At 42.6% G+C, this 18498-nt stretch overlaps 1 protein-coding gene across 4 annotated transcripts in view; it reads left to right on the forward strand.

The window, feature by feature from the left end:
- SV2B (synaptic vesicle glycoprotein 2B) overlaps positions 1 to 16663 on the forward strand; it is a 44881-nt gene extending 28218 nt beyond the window's left edge. For all 4 annotated transcript variants that reach the window (XM_090149030.1, XM_090149032.1, XM_090149031.1 and 1 more), the window contains 11 exons: positions 2598 to 2778; positions 2990 to 3141; positions 4755 to 4888; positions 5479 to 5568; positions 7325 to 7435; positions 8464 to 8552; positions 8977 to 9141; positions 11638 to 11771; positions 12226 to 12426; positions 14722 to 14881; positions 15816 to 16663. In XM_090149030.1, coding sequence (XP_090005156.1) covers positions 2598 to 2778; positions 2990 to 3141; positions 4755 to 4888; positions 5479 to 5568; positions 7325 to 7435; positions 8464 to 8552; positions 8977 to 9141; positions 11638 to 11771; positions 12226 to 12426; positions 14722 to 14881; positions 15816 to 15999 — 1601 coding nt within the window. In that variant the 3' untranslated portion in view covers positions 16000 to 16663. The remainder of the gene's footprint in view (positions 1 to 2597; positions 2779 to 2989; positions 3142 to 4754; positions 4889 to 5478; positions 5569 to 7324; positions 7436 to 8463; positions 8553 to 8976; positions 9142 to 11637; positions 11772 to 12225; positions 12427 to 14721; positions 14882 to 15815) is intronic.
- The last annotated feature ends 1835 nt before the right edge of the window (positions 16664 to 18498 follow it).

Consider the following 18498-nt stretch of genomic DNA (forward strand, 5'->3'; position numbering starts at 1 on the left):
TTTTTAAGAACTTTAATTCCATTAAGGGTCAACAAAAGTAATTCATGCTTGTGATGGACACTTTGGTAAATCTTGAATTTCTCCTTTCCTTTCCAAAGCCCTTATAAGTTTGCTTCTAATTATGCTGAAATAGTAAAAATACAGCTTAGCACACACATAGCCATTTCCCACATCCGCCTTCTTCAGTTCTAGAACTCAGCCTTTATGTCCAAGATTCCTGTCTTAGTTTGGAGCACATAGCTTCAATAGAGGCTAATAATTTTCTTAATGTGAAAATTCTGTACATGCTACCTCTTTTCCAGTGGGAATAAGCCCAGTTAGTGGTCACATATTTTCCTTATAACTTCAGCATTGCATGACTCATAACCCAAAATTTCATCTTAGAATTTCAGCTCTTTGGTTTTCCATAGATTTTATGGGAGGCTGTTGCAGACTTTCCCATAGGCATTCATTATTCTCCATTACTTGCAGAACAGCCTGCAAATAATGGCTTATTCAGAGTTACCCTTACCCTGGAGCTGGATCTCTCCAAGAGGTAGCAAGCATCATCACATTCTCCTAATGGTACTCAAAAAACACTGCACACTCCACACCTCCCTGGGTCCCAGCCACCGTACTGAACCATTTAGTATCCTACTGGTTGCAGTGCTGTGTGAATCAATAATTAGTGATCCTGCTGGTGTGCAGTGCTCAGATCGGCACTGAGTGAAAAATCAATTTTATCAACATGGTTTTTTACCTCAAAATTAATGAAGTCCGTTGTGCATTCCATTGTGCAGAATGGCCAGATTTTCTATTCTGATGGTTCTACAACTGTAGTCACATACTGGCCTCTTGAAACAGCTGAGAAGTGCAGGATAAAGGCAGCAGGGTGTGAAACCTACCTCTGGACTGCAAGGAGCATCCTATTCTTCCCTCTCAGCTGAAACAGTTCCTGGCCAGAACCACCTGCCTTGCACCAGCCAGGGTATTTGGTTGTAATAAATCACAGTAACAACCTTCTCCACCTCCTTCTAATCTGGGACATTTTCTGTTAAGAGGCTTTAGATGAACATCTGCCATGCAAGGATTTTCTCCATATATATGTGTGTGTGTATATACATATATATACACACACATAGATATACATGACAATTTTTTATTCTTCATCATTTTCTGGCCATGTGGACTGAGCTGTATATCTGATCCTGTTGTCTTTTCCTATCGTAACTCATGCAGGCTTCAAACAGGCATTTTGCTAGCAAAATAACCATAGCCTGTGGTTCTTCCTGGGCATATTCTTGCTCAGTGGAGTCTTTAAATCTTGAAAGTAGATAAAATAAGTGAAAAAAGATGGACCTGTGAGCATTAATAACTGGCGTTAATTGCACTGCTACTCACATAAAGTAAGGCAATGTAACAGGTGGTCCTTCTGGTGAAAATCTCAGTAGAAAAGCTGAAGACAAGTGCTTATTTTTCTAGGCCAGAGTTGTTATCATATAGTGAACTGGTTACAGGGAGCCTATTCTCTCTTATTCAGTCTCCACTAAACATGCTCACTGAAATTGTCTGCCTTTTGAGGACCCCATGGTAGAAGATCTAATGAAGTCAAGATAAAAAGAACTCATTTTTTAAACAACATTAGAGAAGTTACTCTAATGCAAACCATCAAGGCAAAATGTAGGTTCTTCCATCTCCTGATATGCTCAGACCAAGACTCTGCTCTTTTCTGCAAGTTGTCCTTTAGTTAGACATAAGATGTTGGCTCAGTAACAGAGGAAGCATCTGCACTGCACAGGTCAGATTGGCAATAGATTGATCCTTTCAAATGCTGCTAGGAAAAGCAGATAGAGGAAGAGGTGATGTGCTCCAGAGAAAGCATGGGCAGGATAGGTAACACACAAAGAGATTTATCCATGCTGCAGCAGCTTCTCTCCTCTCACAGCTTCTCAGTGTCACTGCACTCAGGGGGGTGAGTGGAGTTAAGGCATCAGACTTCTGTTGTACCGTTGGTGGCACACAGCTGGGACACGTGCATGCTAAGCTGCTTATGCCTGGCCATTGCTTACGTGCAGAAGATATGTGAGCAGAGAGGTCGGGAAAGAAAGATGTGGGTCTGATCAAATGTGGGTATGTCTATATTGCACGATGTGATGCTGCAGGGAGAGGTGAAAACTCATGAGTAGAAAATGGAAGAATTAGATTCCACAAATGGATAGCTTCTGGTATCTGAGATGGCTCATTTGGGAAGAATGGGAGTATGTAGCTTTCTTTGAATGCATACACTGCTTTCGAAAAGCTTTGTCTTCATAGTTGTTTTTTGTTTGTTTTTTTTTTGAAAGTAAGAAGTCATAAGTGCATACAGAGCCCAGGTGAGACATTTCGTTCTGCATTAAGAATGCTGGTTCCTGACAGAACTGGCCTGTCACTGAAATAACTGTGTTATTTGTGAGGCCTTCAGTGGCATTTCCATCTTTATTTCTCTTTCAAGTGGTATCTGGCAGTAATGTCAGGGAACATCAGCTGATGTTGTCCGTGTACAGGACAGCAAACCATTTCCACCTGGCAAACAGGAGGATGGCATTACCAAACTCAGTGTTTCTCTTCCTCTCTTCTAGGCCTGATAGTCTACTTGGGAATGATGGTGGGGGCTGTCATGCTGGGTGGCCTCGCTGATAAACTGGGAAGAAAGAAATGCCTCATCATATCACTTGCAATCAATGCTGCCTTCGCCTTCCTGTCCTCTTTTGTCCAGGGATACGGATTCTTCCTTTTCTGCCGCCTTATCTCAGGCCTCGGGTGTGTAACTGGTGAATTATCCTTATCAAAAAAACTTTTATTTTATATCCAGTCTTAATCTCTCCCCTTTTAGCTTGAAATCATTTCCCCTTGCCCTGACACAGCAGACCCACATCTGTGGGTGTGACCTTCTGTTTTAACCTGAACAATCCTATCCACATGACATTGAAGAAAAATCTTATTTTTCCCTTATGCTATTTTTTCTTCTCAGTATTGGGGGATCCCTCCCCATCGTGTTTGCCTATTTCTCTGAATTCCTGTCTCGTGAGAAGAGGGGTGAGCACCTGAGCTGGCTGTGCATGTTCTGGATGATCGGTGGTATTTTTGCTTCAGCAATGGCTTGGAGCATCATCCCACATTACGGTAATGGTTTTGTGCTTTTGGCTTTTGACAGCACCACTTTCCTGCACCACCACACTACTCCAAAAACCCGCACAAGTTAACATTAGTCAGACCTTACACATCCAAGCATGAATACTACTGAAAACAGTAGATATCTGAAGTGCGCACAGAAGGTCTAATAAAGGGGCTGATTGATTAATTGACTGGTGCTTAGTAGTAGTACATTGCAAAAGAAGTGATCCAGTTATCAAAAGTAAGGAAATTTAATGGGGGAACTACTGAGTGCTATGAATGCTAGCAGTGAGCACAGCACACGTTCCTTTCCTTAGATAAGTGCCACCACTCTTGGGGCTGTGTATCTGGTGGCATCTCCCCAGCATGCCATGGCTTGATGTCAGACATGGCCCCACCTACCTGAGTTCAGGAGTGAATTGGTCCCCTGTGCAGAGCTGTACTCGGGTGAACTCTGAAATGTGCTCCAAAGAGCAAAAATCTGCATGTCCTCCTCCTAGCTCCTATGCTCCTAGCTCCTCCTATGCGTACATTTGGAAAACACCCGAAGCAAATATCTCCTGGAAAAGATTAATTCGCTCAGTATTCAGCAACAGCAGCTGTCTGAAAAATCCTGTTTGAGGAAAAGTGGGACAGGCCACAAAGACCAGGAAGGAAAAAAACATTTATCTATCAATTCATTTTACTGTGTTTAGAATGCAGTCAGTATAAAGCTCTTGGTTCTGATCAATATGACAGAGACTGTTGGAACAAATATACAAAGTACTGCATAGCAATGATTTTTTATTGTTATTACCTATAAATACACTTATTAAAAAAAAATATATGTATTTACATTACATTTATTTTCTGGATACAATTTTGCTGTTGTCCCTTCAGATTTGAGCCTAGGGAAAGGAAAAAAAGGCTTTTATTCAAATTTTATTTTTTCACTTTAATCATCTTTGGCTTTAAGAATCTACACTGGTGTATGTTGTTACAGGGACAACATAGAATGATGCTGTGCATTCTGCTCCCTGTCAGAGGACTTGCTCAAATATCAGGAAAAAGCAGGAGAGGGGGAATCCCAAAAGCTGGATGACAGCCTTGATTCTTCTGAGTTTGAGTCTCAGCTCTGATTTTGCAATTTTGGAAAAACAATCTTGTCTTCCTAGCTTGCTGTTGTTAATAGTGAAATATGTGTGTGAGGTATGAGATGGAAAGGAGCTGCTTCTAATGTGCCTTTCAGATCAGAGGAAATTTAACCTCTGTAAACTCTTGGTGACATTTCTGAGAAGCAATAAATTCTGGCCCTGATTCCTCTGCCCCTTCCCACTCTGACTTGCCTACAGCTGCATGGAGCTATTCTTATTGCTAGGTGATTTCTACACTCAGAGATAAAAGGAGCTTTTTAAAAGGCAGAGCCTGAGCAAGGATGTTCCATTTTCTGTAATGAACATGAACTCACTTGCTATTATCTGCTGAACATGGTACTGAGCCTCTAAAAGCCATCATTACTAAGAATAGCAAACTTTCAACCTGTCGCCGTGTCACGCATAGCTGTAAAGTTCAGAGCTGCTTTACGAGAGAAAAATCAATCTGCCTGCTTGGAATTTTCACTTGTTGGCTCTTGCTGTTTTCAGGCTGGGGGTTCAGTATGGGAACCAAGTACCACTTCCACAGCTGGAGAGTCTTTGTTCTGGTCTGCTCCCTGCCCTGTATCGCCTCCTTGGTAGCACTGAAGTTCATGCCTGAAAGCCCGCGGTTCTTGCTGGAGGTAAGATGATGATTTATGAGCATTGCAGCCTGCCATTAGCAGAGGATGGCTAGTCCCTAGTGTGTCACCATCTCTCTGTCCCATCAAACACTCAGTACAAGCTCGGAGGCAAAGGCGCTCCTACATACATAAAGTATCTGCACTGATTGCTGCAACCCCAGAGGCTGCAGACTCTGACATTAGTCAGGGGTGGTGAGTGATTACCTCCGAATTGGCACCAGAAGAAGGCACAGCGTTCCAGAAATTTTGTATCCAACAAAGGCATTTTGGAAACACCTCTGAGTATGGGCATGTAACAGGTGAATCCTGATAGAAGTACAGAGGACCATCTCTGCAAGTCTTCAGCAGAGATGGGAACAGAGTCCAGGTCTTCTCACACATTTACTCTTCCCTGATCTGTTCCTCTCCTGCCCTAGCCAGTTTTTGGGCAACTCCTTCCCTCAGCACAGATGTGCTGCACTGTGCACACAAACCATCCCTGCAGCTCTTTGCTCTTCATAAAGCCATGCTTGATGGGTCTTCTTCAGTGTATTTGACCTGTAGAACTGATTCCTCTCTACAGTTATTTTCCTTTCCCTTGGTGCTTCCAGATGGGTAAGCATGATGAAGCCTGGATGATCCTCAAGCAAGTTCATGACACCAACATGCGGGCCAAGGGTGAGCCAGAGAGAGTGTTTACGGTGAGTTTTACAAAACCACTGACATACATATAAAAGAAAAAACAGGCATAACTCCCCAGTGAAGCACAGCACCTGTTAATTCCTTCTTGGGAATCTCCCTTTCACTGTGATCACCCCCACCGATCAGCACTCTGAGATGCACTTAATGCATTTCAAGTTGAATGCCAGCCTGCTATTTCAATCATTAGTCAATCCTGTGAACTGCTGTGAATACTCTTCATCCCTGGTGTTTCTCTACAGCATTCAGAGCAGTGATTTTCCAATTATACATACACTTAATCGGTCTGCTCTAAGAGACTAGAACCAAGTAAGAGAGATATTAGTCATGTGGGAGATCTGACTCACTTCTTTCTCCTTTCCATCTTCTAATCAAACTCTGATTAAACTTCATGTACCTTCTAATGAGCTTCCATCTGCCTCATACCCAATCTTTAATCTCTCCCAGGGAAAGCAAAGTGAGTGGTTGCTACTCATTAGTCTGCTGCTTGTTGTGAAAAAGTTCCCACCAGGGGTCTTGATTTATAAGCAAAATCAGGGAAAAGGTGTGTGCTGGGGTTAGTTGCAGATTTCTATAATTCAGTTGTAGACTTCCAGTGAGCCAGCCAGGGAATAGATCTTGATTTATGCCTTTAAATTTAAGAAGACAGATGCTCTTAAAGGATGGATAGAAAGAGGAAAAAGAGATGTACATAAAACATGCTCATTGCTCCATCCAATGGTGTCATGGTGCTGCAAGCTGAGCTGAGCCAAGCGCTATACCTCGAGGCTGAGTCAAAGTTGAATGGCATCTGCTGGCACGAGCGGATGGTACATTGGGCTGGTGTGGTGCAAACTGTCAGACTGTGTGGTTTTCTGATAGGCCAGAAGTTGCAGCTTGTGGTGAGTCAGTTGTCAGCAGGACAGTTCCCAGAGATGACATTTAAGCGGTGCCAACAAGAGGAACATAGAGACTCCACGCCTGAGCCAAGGCACTCGTTCACACTCAAATTTATTCAGCGAATTTTCACCTCCTTGTATTTACAAACAGATCGAGGCTTCCTGGAGCATATCCTCCATTTAAAGTTACTGAGCAAATATTTTCCAGGACTCATTTTTAAAGTTTCTAGTCAGCATTCAATGTTGAAAATTCAGACTATTTTGGTGGAGTGAAATGATTGCATGATGTGGGCTCAAATCATGACTGAATGCATCTTCAGATGCAAAGATTCCCATCCACGCCTTCAGTTGTCGCAGATATTCTGCCAGCAGTGCTGAAAAGGTGTTAAATGAGAAATACCAGTTGTGATTTAAGAAGGAGGTCCTGGGGCACAATGAGATGCAGATACAAATGGCTGATCACAAAGATGGTTTTAACTGTTGTTCAGTCCTTATTTCAAGTGGGAATCTAAAGGATGCAGAAATAGTGTAGAGCACTGTGATATTAACCAATGTACGAAAGACTAAAGTGGATGTGATGCACTTAAACTACTTCAGGGAGGGAGTGAGACAGAGAGAGAAAGGATGAAAGGATGTAAGGATGGAAGGCAGTAAAGTGAGAAGGAAGGCAGGAAGGAAGGAGGGCAGGCAGGAACGTTTCTTGCTGTAATAAAAACTCTTGTTGTAAATAAATTAATTAACTAATATTTATTGACAACATTCACAAAAAAAATACTAAGGGATATCATGCTGAAACCCAGAAGACTGTGTAAACCCAGTACTGATTATGGAAACTTTGGGTCAGCATTCTTTTTCTATCTCAATCTCTTCTCCTTTTTAGGTTTCTTATATCAAAACTCCAAAGCAAGTTGATGAATTCATTGAAATTCAGAGCTCAACAGGGACTTGGTACCAGCGGTGGCTGGTCAGAATCACAACCACCTTCAAACAGGTAAAGAGATGCAAACCCATCCCGTGGGGGCTCTTGGGTTTGGGGCTCAGTGCCTCATTGTTTAGGGTCATTGGGCCTTGGAAGCCCAACTCTCACTCAAAAAGCCTGCTCTGTTTGCAGGCTGATTGCAGTTTCCATACAAATGTGAGCATGTGCAAATGCCACACTACCCTGAGATGCCCTGCGAGCAGCACGGCGGTCAAGCTGTGTTAATGGCAGAGCTTCCAGCCCCAGCCCCAAGCACTTGACTCTCCTTTAGAGCAGATAGATATCGATTCCCTCTCCTCTAAGCCGAAGTGAATTTACCACCTGCAGTGGATTGAGAAGAGTGCTTGCTCCTTGCTCCTGCTGACACTGAGTTTGTAACAACCTCACATTATGTCTTCAGCTAATTTAACCCTTCACACTTGCTATGCTTACCTATACCCAGGCAAAACTTTGTGGACAAACTTGCTAGATTATTCCTGTTAGGAGGATGAGCCTCAAATAAAGGAGAGTCCATCTGAACTAATAGCAGTGCAGGTGCTATGTTGTTGTTATATTTATGTGGCAAGTAAAGAGCACGAGGAATTATTTACCTGCATGCTCCTGTCAGTATTTCCTGCTGTAGGTCAAGAGAAGACTGCTCTCTGTCTTGCTCTTCTTGGTTTCATCTCTACCTGAGTTTATCCTACCCCTCCTAAAGCACCATCTGTGTTGAGATTTTTGCTTTTCAATGAGCTTCAGAGCTTGGTTTGAAAGCAACCCTGAGGCTACACCTATAGGTGAAAAGGCAAAATTTCAGAGGGTCTGGGAACCTCATCACACACACCAGCTCACTATACAGATTAAGGACCTTTACAAATAGTTGAATATGTGATATTTCTGTAAACCATTTATCTAGACAAACATAATTTTGAACATGCATCTGACCTTCCCCCAGTGAGCCCTTTTACTGAAAATATTAAATCTATGATGCACACAGAAATTAATCTTTTAAGTCTCTGCTAGGGTTTTCTTGCATATGATTCTTTCTTGTGGATTTGTAGGTCTGGGACAACGTGCTATATTGTTTAACAGCCCAGTACAGGATGAACACGCTGATGCTGGCTGTGGTTTGGTTTACTATGGCCTTAAGGTAAGGTACTTCTTTAACATTTTTGGGAAACTAGAGGCTTTTAAAGTCTGAATACTACAGCCTCACACTTGCAGAAATCTGTCTTTCAGGTAAAGCTTCCAAATTTCTTGCTGTTCTGCTGGTCTCTTGGGCAGCAAGGATAGCACACTGCTGTATTTTCCAGCAAAGGATTCACTGTCACTAAAATTTAAATGAGTTGCAATGCTTTAGGTGAACAAAAATGAACCAGTGTGCATCTGAGAGCAGCATGTTACAGAAGGAAGACTTTTTCTTGGTCCTGTCAGACCTAAGCAAGGATTTGCATCAGAAATTTATTTGCAATAGGAATTCAGCAGATTTACAAATTATGAAGTGGATTTTTGGAAAAGCACTGTGGTATTTTCAGTGACAGGGTCCCTAATATATTTCTCCCACTCTGCTGTAGTTACTATGGCCTTATTGTCTGGTTCCCTGACATGATCCGCTATCTCCAAGAAGAGGCCTATGAGTCCCGAGTGAAGGTCTTTGATGAGGAAGAAGTGTCACACTTCACCTTTAATTTCACCCTGGAGAACCAGATCCATAGAAACGGGGAATACAGAAATGATAAGTAAGTGAACAGAAATTGGTTTGATTGATGCTGATGGGGTAGAGGGCATGAGAGGAACTGGAATGAGATCCGCCGACATACACATGGCATTTGGAAAAGTAAACCTCATTTCTAGAAAGCTCAATTTTTCCATTTGCCACAAACTTATAAATCTCTGTTGATCTTCTGGATACACAGTCCGCCTCCTGCAAATCCCACAGGCAGTTTTCCACAGAACAATTATCCTTTGGTCTCCCACTTTCCACACACCTTGCCTCAGACACACATCTCCAACCCGAGGGGGTGCACCAGGGATGTGGGGATGCAGTGGTGACTTCTCTTTCCTTAGCACACACTGACATCTACTGGTCTTGGGCAATAAAGCCGACTACCTGTAAAGAAACTGTTTTGCAGCATTTTGTAGGTAACAAATTGCGCTGAAGTCCTTGGAATGACTTCTCCCTGATCTCCACCCCACAGCCCATTAGTGTGTGTTGGCTGATGTGCTGATGTGCTCCTGCTGTGCTGAGCAGCATCTCCTCACAGCACGTGCCACCTTCTGTTTTAGTGCTCTGAAGTCAGAGAAGGTATTCTGGGAGAGTATTATCGTTTTCCTCTCTTTTACCTTCCCTGAGTCCAGCCTGACCCTGATCACTCTAAACTCCACAGCAGTGTAAATCCTAGTGATGTATAGCAGGCCATTTTTATTTTCTAAATTCCAATGTAATGAGTGGGGAAATACCCCTATGTAGACTGTGGTGATCTCATTGCTGCAGAGAGGGTGCTACTCCAGCTGCTTTGCACTACACAGGCGGTCACACTCTAACACAAAATATTTATTATTCTGCTCTTCATAACTGAAGCCACACTTCATTGACCATCCAGGTAGCTTCTTTTCCCTCAGGAGCTGTCTCAATTTGTCTCAATTTCCTTGGTGTACAGATTGGACTTTGGACTTTGGTGGAGGACCCCATCCTGACCCCCTACACCCTCCCTGTGACCTTTCTTGCAGTAAGGATCTGTGCTTGGTGGTGCAAATCTAGCCCCGTAATTCCTATGCCCCTGCCTACAGAGAAGCCAAAGTCTGGTGAGATGAGGGTGGAGGCCAAATTTAGGATTTGAGGACTTTTGTCTTATCCTAGAGGAGATCCTCAGCTTTCCCTAATTTTGTTTGGAGTTGAGGATGCTCAGCACCTTCCAGGATGAACACATAAAACTGTGATGTGTATCACTGTACTGCTGCCTTTGTCTTCTCCAATTTAGTAACTCAAAACCTGATTAAACTGCATTCCAGCAATGTCCAGAGCATATCTTCTTATAATTTATAGCTCACTTTTCCCTCTAGCCCTGCTAAAACTCCATCAAACACCAGGCTGTTGCTGCATGACTCTTTTAAAGACAGATGTTAAGAAAGCAATCTGCAGGCAAAGGACTTTTAAGGGCCTTTGTGAGTACATACATCACAGGCTATTATTGAGCAAATGCAGAACAGCTTAAGTGTTGCTGTAACCTATGAGACCTTCTGCACAGTGCAAAAGACTTGAGTAGTCTTCTTGTTACATTCTGAGCATTAATAATATCTGTTAGTAGCCACGGTTAATAAGCCCTGCAGTGTTCTCTTAATGCTGTAAATAGCCATCATGCTGGACTGTCGTGTAAGTGCTCAATTCAATTAAGCTTCTGGGTATATGTTAGAAGCCTTTTTATTTGGTGACAGTTGTGGCCTCCTTAGCTAAAGCAATAATGCTTGCACTTACTAGCTCTTTACATCTTCCTAACATGCCTGTGCATTAACTGATACATCTTCCCAGTGTCCCTGCAAAAGCTCACAGGTAAATCAATATTGTGTCATCCTTCAGGCAGGCAGGTCAGATGTGCCAAGCTTCCCATCGGAGGAAAAATCAATCACCTGACACTGTTGATTATTTTTGGTGTAATCTGTTTTCTTTACATGATATGCAATGGTCCTTGAACAGAGATGGCTACAGGCTGTACACCTCCCCCAGGAAATCTTACTGCATTTTTCCTTAAAAAATCACTGTGAGTTTAAACAACTGTCAGAGACCTTTCACCAAATGGCCACATGGACTCCTGATAATGTCTGATTTTATTTCTGCCTGAGGAAGGGGCAGAATAAGGAATGCAACAAGGTCAGCTCACAAAGAAAATGCCACACACAGGGTGAAATTATGTCTTCTTCAGATAGACTAGTGCTGCAAGTTAGAGGATTTATGTGCTAGAAACACATCTTCTTGCTTATGACTACTTTGAGAGACAGAAAAACAACCAGAAATTCCAACAGATCCATCTCTTAAAGTCCTCAAAGCCCCGTTTCTTAATAACATACAAAATATGGAAGAATTTTGTTGGAAGGACAGCTGTGCATTCAAGCAAGACCTTTTCTGTAAGTGACCCTAAAAACTGTCATTTGTACTGTTTATTAAACTAAGATGGCCTGTTATCCAGTGTAGGGAGTATCTCCAAGCACTGAATGAAGTTCTACCTTCTGTCCCACAGATTTATTGGCATGAAATTCAAGGAAGTGAGATTTGAGGATTCGCTGTTTGAAGAGTGCCACTTTGAGGACGTGACATCCAGCGAAACCTTCTTTGAAAACTGCACCATCATCTCTACTGTCTTTTACAACACTGGTAATGGGATTCCTGACATGATCTAATCTCTGTGATTAGGGACTATTTCATCAGATCCTAGGAGAAAGGATGATAGGGATCTGTGTGCCTGTATGTGCACTGTGTAATGAGGGTGATGATGGAAAAAGAGGGTGAAGACAGGCTAAGAGACTAGCTGCTTTTATCTTTATGGTTGGCTCATTCCTAGGGACAAAAAAGAAATAAAAAAAGAAGAAAAGAAAAAAAGAGGGTTTTCCCCTTATATTTTAACTAGATATATTTATTTTCTCACAAACTGAGTTAGCTTTCCCACATAGGCATAAGCCTGTCACTAAAATGTGTCACCACTAACAATGCCCCAGAGGCTGAGGATGCTACCATTGGTTCCTTTTTTTGCTTAACTCTGTATTTGCACTGAAGCATCTGGAAGAAGTGTGCCACTAAAAGATAAATTCCTCGGCCATTTCTCTTACAGATCTCTATGAACACAAATTCATCAACTGCAGGCTGATAAACACCACGTTCATGGAGGAGAAGGAAGGCTGCCATCTGGATTTTGAGGAGGACAATGATTTCTTGATCTACTTAGTCAGCTTCCTTGGCAGCCTGTCTGTGCTGCCGGGAAACATCATCTCTGCACTGCTTATGGACAAAATAGGGAGGATAAAGATGATTGGTGAGTGTGGATGTGGTGGGTGTCAGATGGGAGCATGGTTCTGCAAAGGGCAAGGGCCTTGTGCTGCTGCACATGGAGGCAAGCTGAGCTGGCTCAGGTGGAGATGAATCATGCCAACGTCAAATGGAGCAGAAGAGTAAAAAGACTGGAGGGTGAGGCACCAGACAGTGACTCGCAACAATTCAGTTCTATTTCTCTTCCTGCAAGTGATCTACTCTGTGGCAGTGGGCAAGTTACCTGCTCCTCACTTTCCCACCTAGCATTATTCTGGATTGGCAACATCTGCCCTTTCTCTTAGTTTGACTTTAATGTCAAACCCTGTGTGTTCATCCAGTGCTCAGCACCACAGGGTCTGAGCTGAAGCAGGACCATCTGGTGCTGCTGAGTTTTTGCTCATGTCCATAGCATTATGTATAAATAAATAAGACACTTTGCTTGTGGCAATGAATATTCACAAAAATTATTTGCTGTAGCTGTTTGACAGCCCAGGAGTTCCCTCTTTTGGGTTTCTGATTTTCAAATGATTTTACAGCAGCTTCAGGAAACATATGGTAGATTAACTGACCATGTCACAGCCAAGCAAACGTCACTCTTTGCCATATGGGACTAAGTAATCAGCTTTATGATTCCATTGGAAATTTCTGCTGTTGCTTGCTCCAAGGCTCAGATCTTGCTCTCCCAGGTACTGTGGAATAATACCAGAGGGACAGACAAGTGAGCTAAGTAAAATCAGGGATGTGACTTAGGGGGAAAGGATGAATCACTTTTTTGAGTTCACCTGTCTGTCTTCTGATTACAGTGGGAATTTCAGTTTGTTTAGTCTCACACTCAGATGGGTAAAGGTATGGAAGATGATCCCGTCAGTGTGTCAGGAATTTACACTGGGAGAGCAAAATGAGCCTTTGTGTAGTGAATTTGGAAAAGGCCCAAACAAGCCAGAGGGTTTGCAGTAAATAAATTAAACCAAATGAGAATCAAATTGCCCACCCCACAAACATGTCAGCATTTCAGTATTTTCATCTGGAATTGAGATGACAGCTGGAAACCTAAATGCTTATTTCTGCTGCAGAATGAAAAGTACAGGACAAAAATTGGGAACGACATGCTGAAACGTTTCACTATGGAATTTTCAATTGAAACAGCCTTCTGGCATCCCACCCGTAGCACTCTGTTGAACATATTATTTCTGGTCAGCTTAACATGAAAACTGAATTTCTCTTTTGCGTTATGTGCCTCACTGGGACTTCAGTTCAGTTTTATTGTGTTCCACTAAACTCTCTCCTGTGCCAAATGTCAGATCTGGTACACACACAGTGACCCTAATGAAGTCCTGTACTTCTTCAGCAGAGGAAATATCCACACTGTGCAGTGAGGGATGCATTTTGGGCAGGTACCAGAGAAGTGGGCATGGGGTCCTGCATGGAAGCTTTCCATAGGCAGGGCACTGCTCTGGCAAAATACAACAGAATATCCAAGATGAAACATTTTAGTTCCAGTTCAGCATCCAAATTATTTTGGTTGGTGTCAAATTAATTTTAACAACTCAAACAAAAAGTTATTTAGTTTCCTGGTAACAAATGGAGATATTTCAGCAGCAAAGGAACTATGAAGTGAAAGATATTTTTGATTTTGCAAAAATTGCTTCTTCCAGGTGAAAATTCCCAACTTGGGAAGAAAGCAGTGGTGCAGGTATTAATATTCCTGAATCTGAACTGTGGCTAACTGAGCATGAATGCTCTCACTTTCTCCCTCAGTGGTGTTCATAAAATTATGGCTCCTGTGCAAATGTGCCATGAAATCTAATGATGTTCTTATAATTAAAAGAGACCTCGAGTGCTTTTTACAATCGACTGTAAATTATCCTAATTGAGTCTAGAAATGTGTCAAGTGATTTCAATTTGATGTGAATGGCTCTAGCTCTTCACTCAAAACTCAAGCTGAAAAACCTTCACAATGATTCTTTCTCCTTGCTGACTTGTTTACTTCCCCCTGCTCTTCCTGGGTCCATCTGGAAGTCTGAGATGCTGGAAACCTGCCTGGAAAAGCCTGTCTTCAGAGCCTCTATAGAACAGGAATATCAGCAAGATCAGATGGTTATTGAGAACATTTTCAGGCAGGTTTCCAGCATCAGACAGGGACAGATAGGCAGCATCAAGGTACTAGTGGATTCGTACAGATTTCATTCACTTTGGGGTGAAGCGCTGTCACTTGAAAGCCATCTTTATCAACAGCATGGTTGTTTGGCTATGGAAGAGAGAAACCAGTGCCAACATCTTTCTCTTGGCTCCCCTGCAGGTGGCTCAATGCTGATCTCTGCAGTGTGCTGCTTCTTTCTATTTTTTGGCAACAGCGAATCGGCGATGATCGGCTGGCAGTGCCTCTTCTGCGGCGCCAGCATCGCCGCCTGGAACGCCCTGGATGTGATCACTGTAGAGCTCTACCCCACGGATAAAAGGTGCTCAGAGCTTTTCTCCTGTTCACTCTTTTGACACTGTGGCTTTGGCTGCTTGGTTTCTGATGGAAATATGAGGCAAGCTGTATTTCTCCTTTTTTTATTTTAATGAGACCTTAAGGGCTCAGTCCTGTCGCTTGAGTGGATCAGCATAGACATTTGTAGGCATAACACTGCATGCATGGCGGCTTGTATGCAGGAGTTGTGTGGGTGTACACAGATAACAGGCAGATAAAATACAGCGAATCTGTCATTTCTACGTGTGTGCATGGAGGTCTGGCCTTCAGGCTGTATCCTCCCATCTCAGCTCATTGCCATGACAGTCTTCTCCTCCACAACAAGGAGACAATCATGTGCACAGAATAATCTGGGAGACAAGACAGAGTAGAAAACTTTGGGAGGATGTGCTGCAGATGATGCTTTCCTGCCAGAAATGTTATAAGAGACTCTTCTTGCCTTTTTCAAGCTGTTGGAAAGAGCCAGAAGTGAAGGAGGACTGTACTTCGAAGGCAGAATGATTTCAGCTGCTGGGTGAAGCAGGGTTTGGAGGAGAGCCCTGTTTGTTTCTCTGGTGACAGCCCAGAGGGACTGTGACAAATTCTAGAGAGGTTGTGTCCTGCTTTCCTTGAGGAGGGCAAAGGCTGCCATAGGGGGCAACTCAAGAGCTGGGAAGAAGTTGAGATAAGAGGAGAAATGAATCCCCATGTACATTTTCTTCAATCATACAGACATGCAAAACAGTTATATCTATTTACTATCTATTCTTTTTACTTGCCAGGAGAGTAGCCTAAGCAACATATGAGCGCTGCGGGCTGGAAGATCTTTGAGGTCCTTTCCAACCCAAGCAATCTATAGTTCACAAAATAATTTATCCAGACTTTCTGTAGTTATGCCAAGAACATCTCTAACCAATACTTTCTGCTTCTCTTCCCCACAGGGCAACAGCCTTTGGCATCCTCAATGGGCTTTGCAAGTTCGGTGCCATCCTGGGGAACTCAATCTTTGCCTCCTTTGTAGGGATAACCAAGGTGGTTCCCATCCTTCTGGCTTCCTCTGCTCTGGTTGGAGGCGGCCTGCTCGCTTTGCGCCTCCCAGAGACTCGAGACCAGGTCCTGATGTGAGCAGCTGAGGCCAGGGGGGTCAGGGGTGGACGTGGAAGAACTAAAAAAAGCCATGTTTGGAAAAATCAAAATGTCCTTTTCTATCTACTGTTTTGTTGATACCTCAAAGAGAGGAGGCAGAGAGGGAAAGAAAAGCCCACAGGGATAAAAATGAAGCCCTTTACTATCCGATCCTTTTACAGCCACGATTGGTGCATGCAGCTACTACACATGCCCTGCAGAGCTTTGCTGTTTGGGTTTAACTTTGCCTACACTGGGATCCTGTCCTTTCCCACTCCATCCCAGTGTAGTGACACAGGACAGGAACAGTGGCTTTCTGCATGCGTGTGCCTGCACGGGTGTGAGCGTGTCCAACAGGAGAGCAAACCTTGATCCTGCCTGCCTTTGCCGAGCTGTGAGACCCTGCCTGCCTCGCCAAGCACTCTCTGGCAACTCAAATCCACTGTGCTCAACTGTGAAAGGAAACTGAATGGGAGGCAGGTAACAAACCTGCTCTAGATCACATCCAGCAGCAGGGTCCAGAGCCATAGATGTGACTAATGACCTTATCTGTCTTGATTTTGGGGTCATCACCTTAAAGAGTGAGAGAGTTCTGAAGGATTTGAGGGTGGGTGCTCACCTCTCTCAGAAGAACCAAGATTTCAAAGCCTTTTACTATCTTCACTTGAGCATACAGATTGCTAGGCACTTTCTTGGTCTGAGAGAGAAGTATATATGTCATTATATATATATATATATATATATGTATTTTCACATACTTGCAAACGTACGTGCACACATTGAAGTGATCAGCTACTGAAATTTATGATTTTAAATTTCTGCACTATTAAAATATCTTAAGAGAGGCACTAAAAGCTAATCTTACTAATTCAAGGTTATCTGAAGTTACAACCAACTTGGTGATGCATTGTTCTTTATATCCAGACACCAAATATTTAAATGTATTGATGACTGGGACTATATATTTCTATGATGATAAAGATTCTTTTTTCCTACAGACTTTCATGGAGGAGAAATTGATATGATGTTGGAGCATTCCACAAACCAAATGTGTACATATTATCCAGTGTAAATAGGAGACTTTTTCTCTAATGTCTAGAACATGGTAATTGAGAATTTACCAGCATTTTAGCCATAATAGTTAAAGAATATGATGCTTCATTTTCTTATATATTTGGGTCTCACTGAAATACTGTAAGCACAGTTACTTATAGCCATTTAACTTATTACACGGGCAATGCACACAGCAAGCTTGCACTGTACATAAAATGATATTCTCCATCAGGTGGGACAGTTCTACTTGATATCCCATAAAGACCATTTCTGAATTTCATATGCCCCTTTTATTGTTGCACCTGGAAGAAAAGTGAGCTGTGTATTTTTGGATATATTTTTGGTGGGAGCAAGACTTAAACACACACTGTTAAATAACACATTAATGCTCATAAATACCTAGATAGTGCTAATTATATTCTTTCAACAAGCTCAGTGATAGCCCAGAATTGATCAGAAATGGTCACATAATGCAGGGTATTTATCTCACCAGGATGTTCTTTGACACAAAAGCTTCTTTTGTACTTTCTCTCGTGACCTTCCTTTTACCTTTCTTTGGATCCCTCTTTTTTTCTCCTTTTATTTTTAAGAAAAATAAGCAGTGCTATGCTGAAATCCAGCAAGACTACAGTCTAACACCTCTGCCTTCAGCTGCACAGAGGTGGTCACACACACCATGTCTACCCCCACACAGCTGTGACACTGAGTATGGGCCAGCAGCACAGGACAGGTGAAGGACAGAAAATGGGGTGAGATCACAAGAAGCAAATCCTTGCTAATGAGACAAAACCATCTAAAGAGCATCACTTTCATCTTTGTGTCAATTGGGGATAAGCACTTAAAGAGCAGCTAGGTTCCAATGGGCTATTTGGGATTTTTATAGATTTATGCTGAGGTTTACAAAATTGATAAAATCACAAACCGCTGTAATAGCTGGGCTTATTATGCCTCATTTCTTCATTTCATGGGTAGCTTAGGGCCTTTTTGATTGTCTTCAAAACAGCAAGGTTCCTTCTGTAAGGTAGGAGGGAATGTAATTATGTCCTTTGGCAGCAGATCACAGATACAGTTGAGAACCACAACCCAGAACGTGTGTTTTTCTTCTAAGAATGCCTGGTACTTTTGCATGGTGAGAAGCAGTCAAATATGTATTTCAACACAAAAAATCACCACGGTCTTTATGTTCCATCCTTTCTGTTTGGCTCTGCATGCTGATGACCGCATTGAGTTCAGGGACGGGGTGGGGGGAAGTTTATTTAATGGTCAGGGTTATTTTGTTGTGCTGTTCTGTGGAGCCAGAACTTCTTTGTATTTATTTTATGAAGCACTCTTAGATATATACATATCCAGGGCTCTGACAGCAAACCTGACTATTTGTTCCTCCTCTGACATTGCTCGGAGGCTCCAATGGCATGGCTTATTTTGCAAAGTTTCCTTGTTGGTTTC

Source organism: Phasianus colchicus, chromosome 12 (assembly GCF_987193195.1).
Source record: "Phasianus colchicus chromosome 12, bPhaCol1.hap1.1, whole genome shotgun sequence".
Taxonomy (NCBI): domain Eukaryota; kingdom Metazoa; phylum Chordata; class Aves; order Galliformes; family Phasianidae; genus Phasianus; species Phasianus colchicus.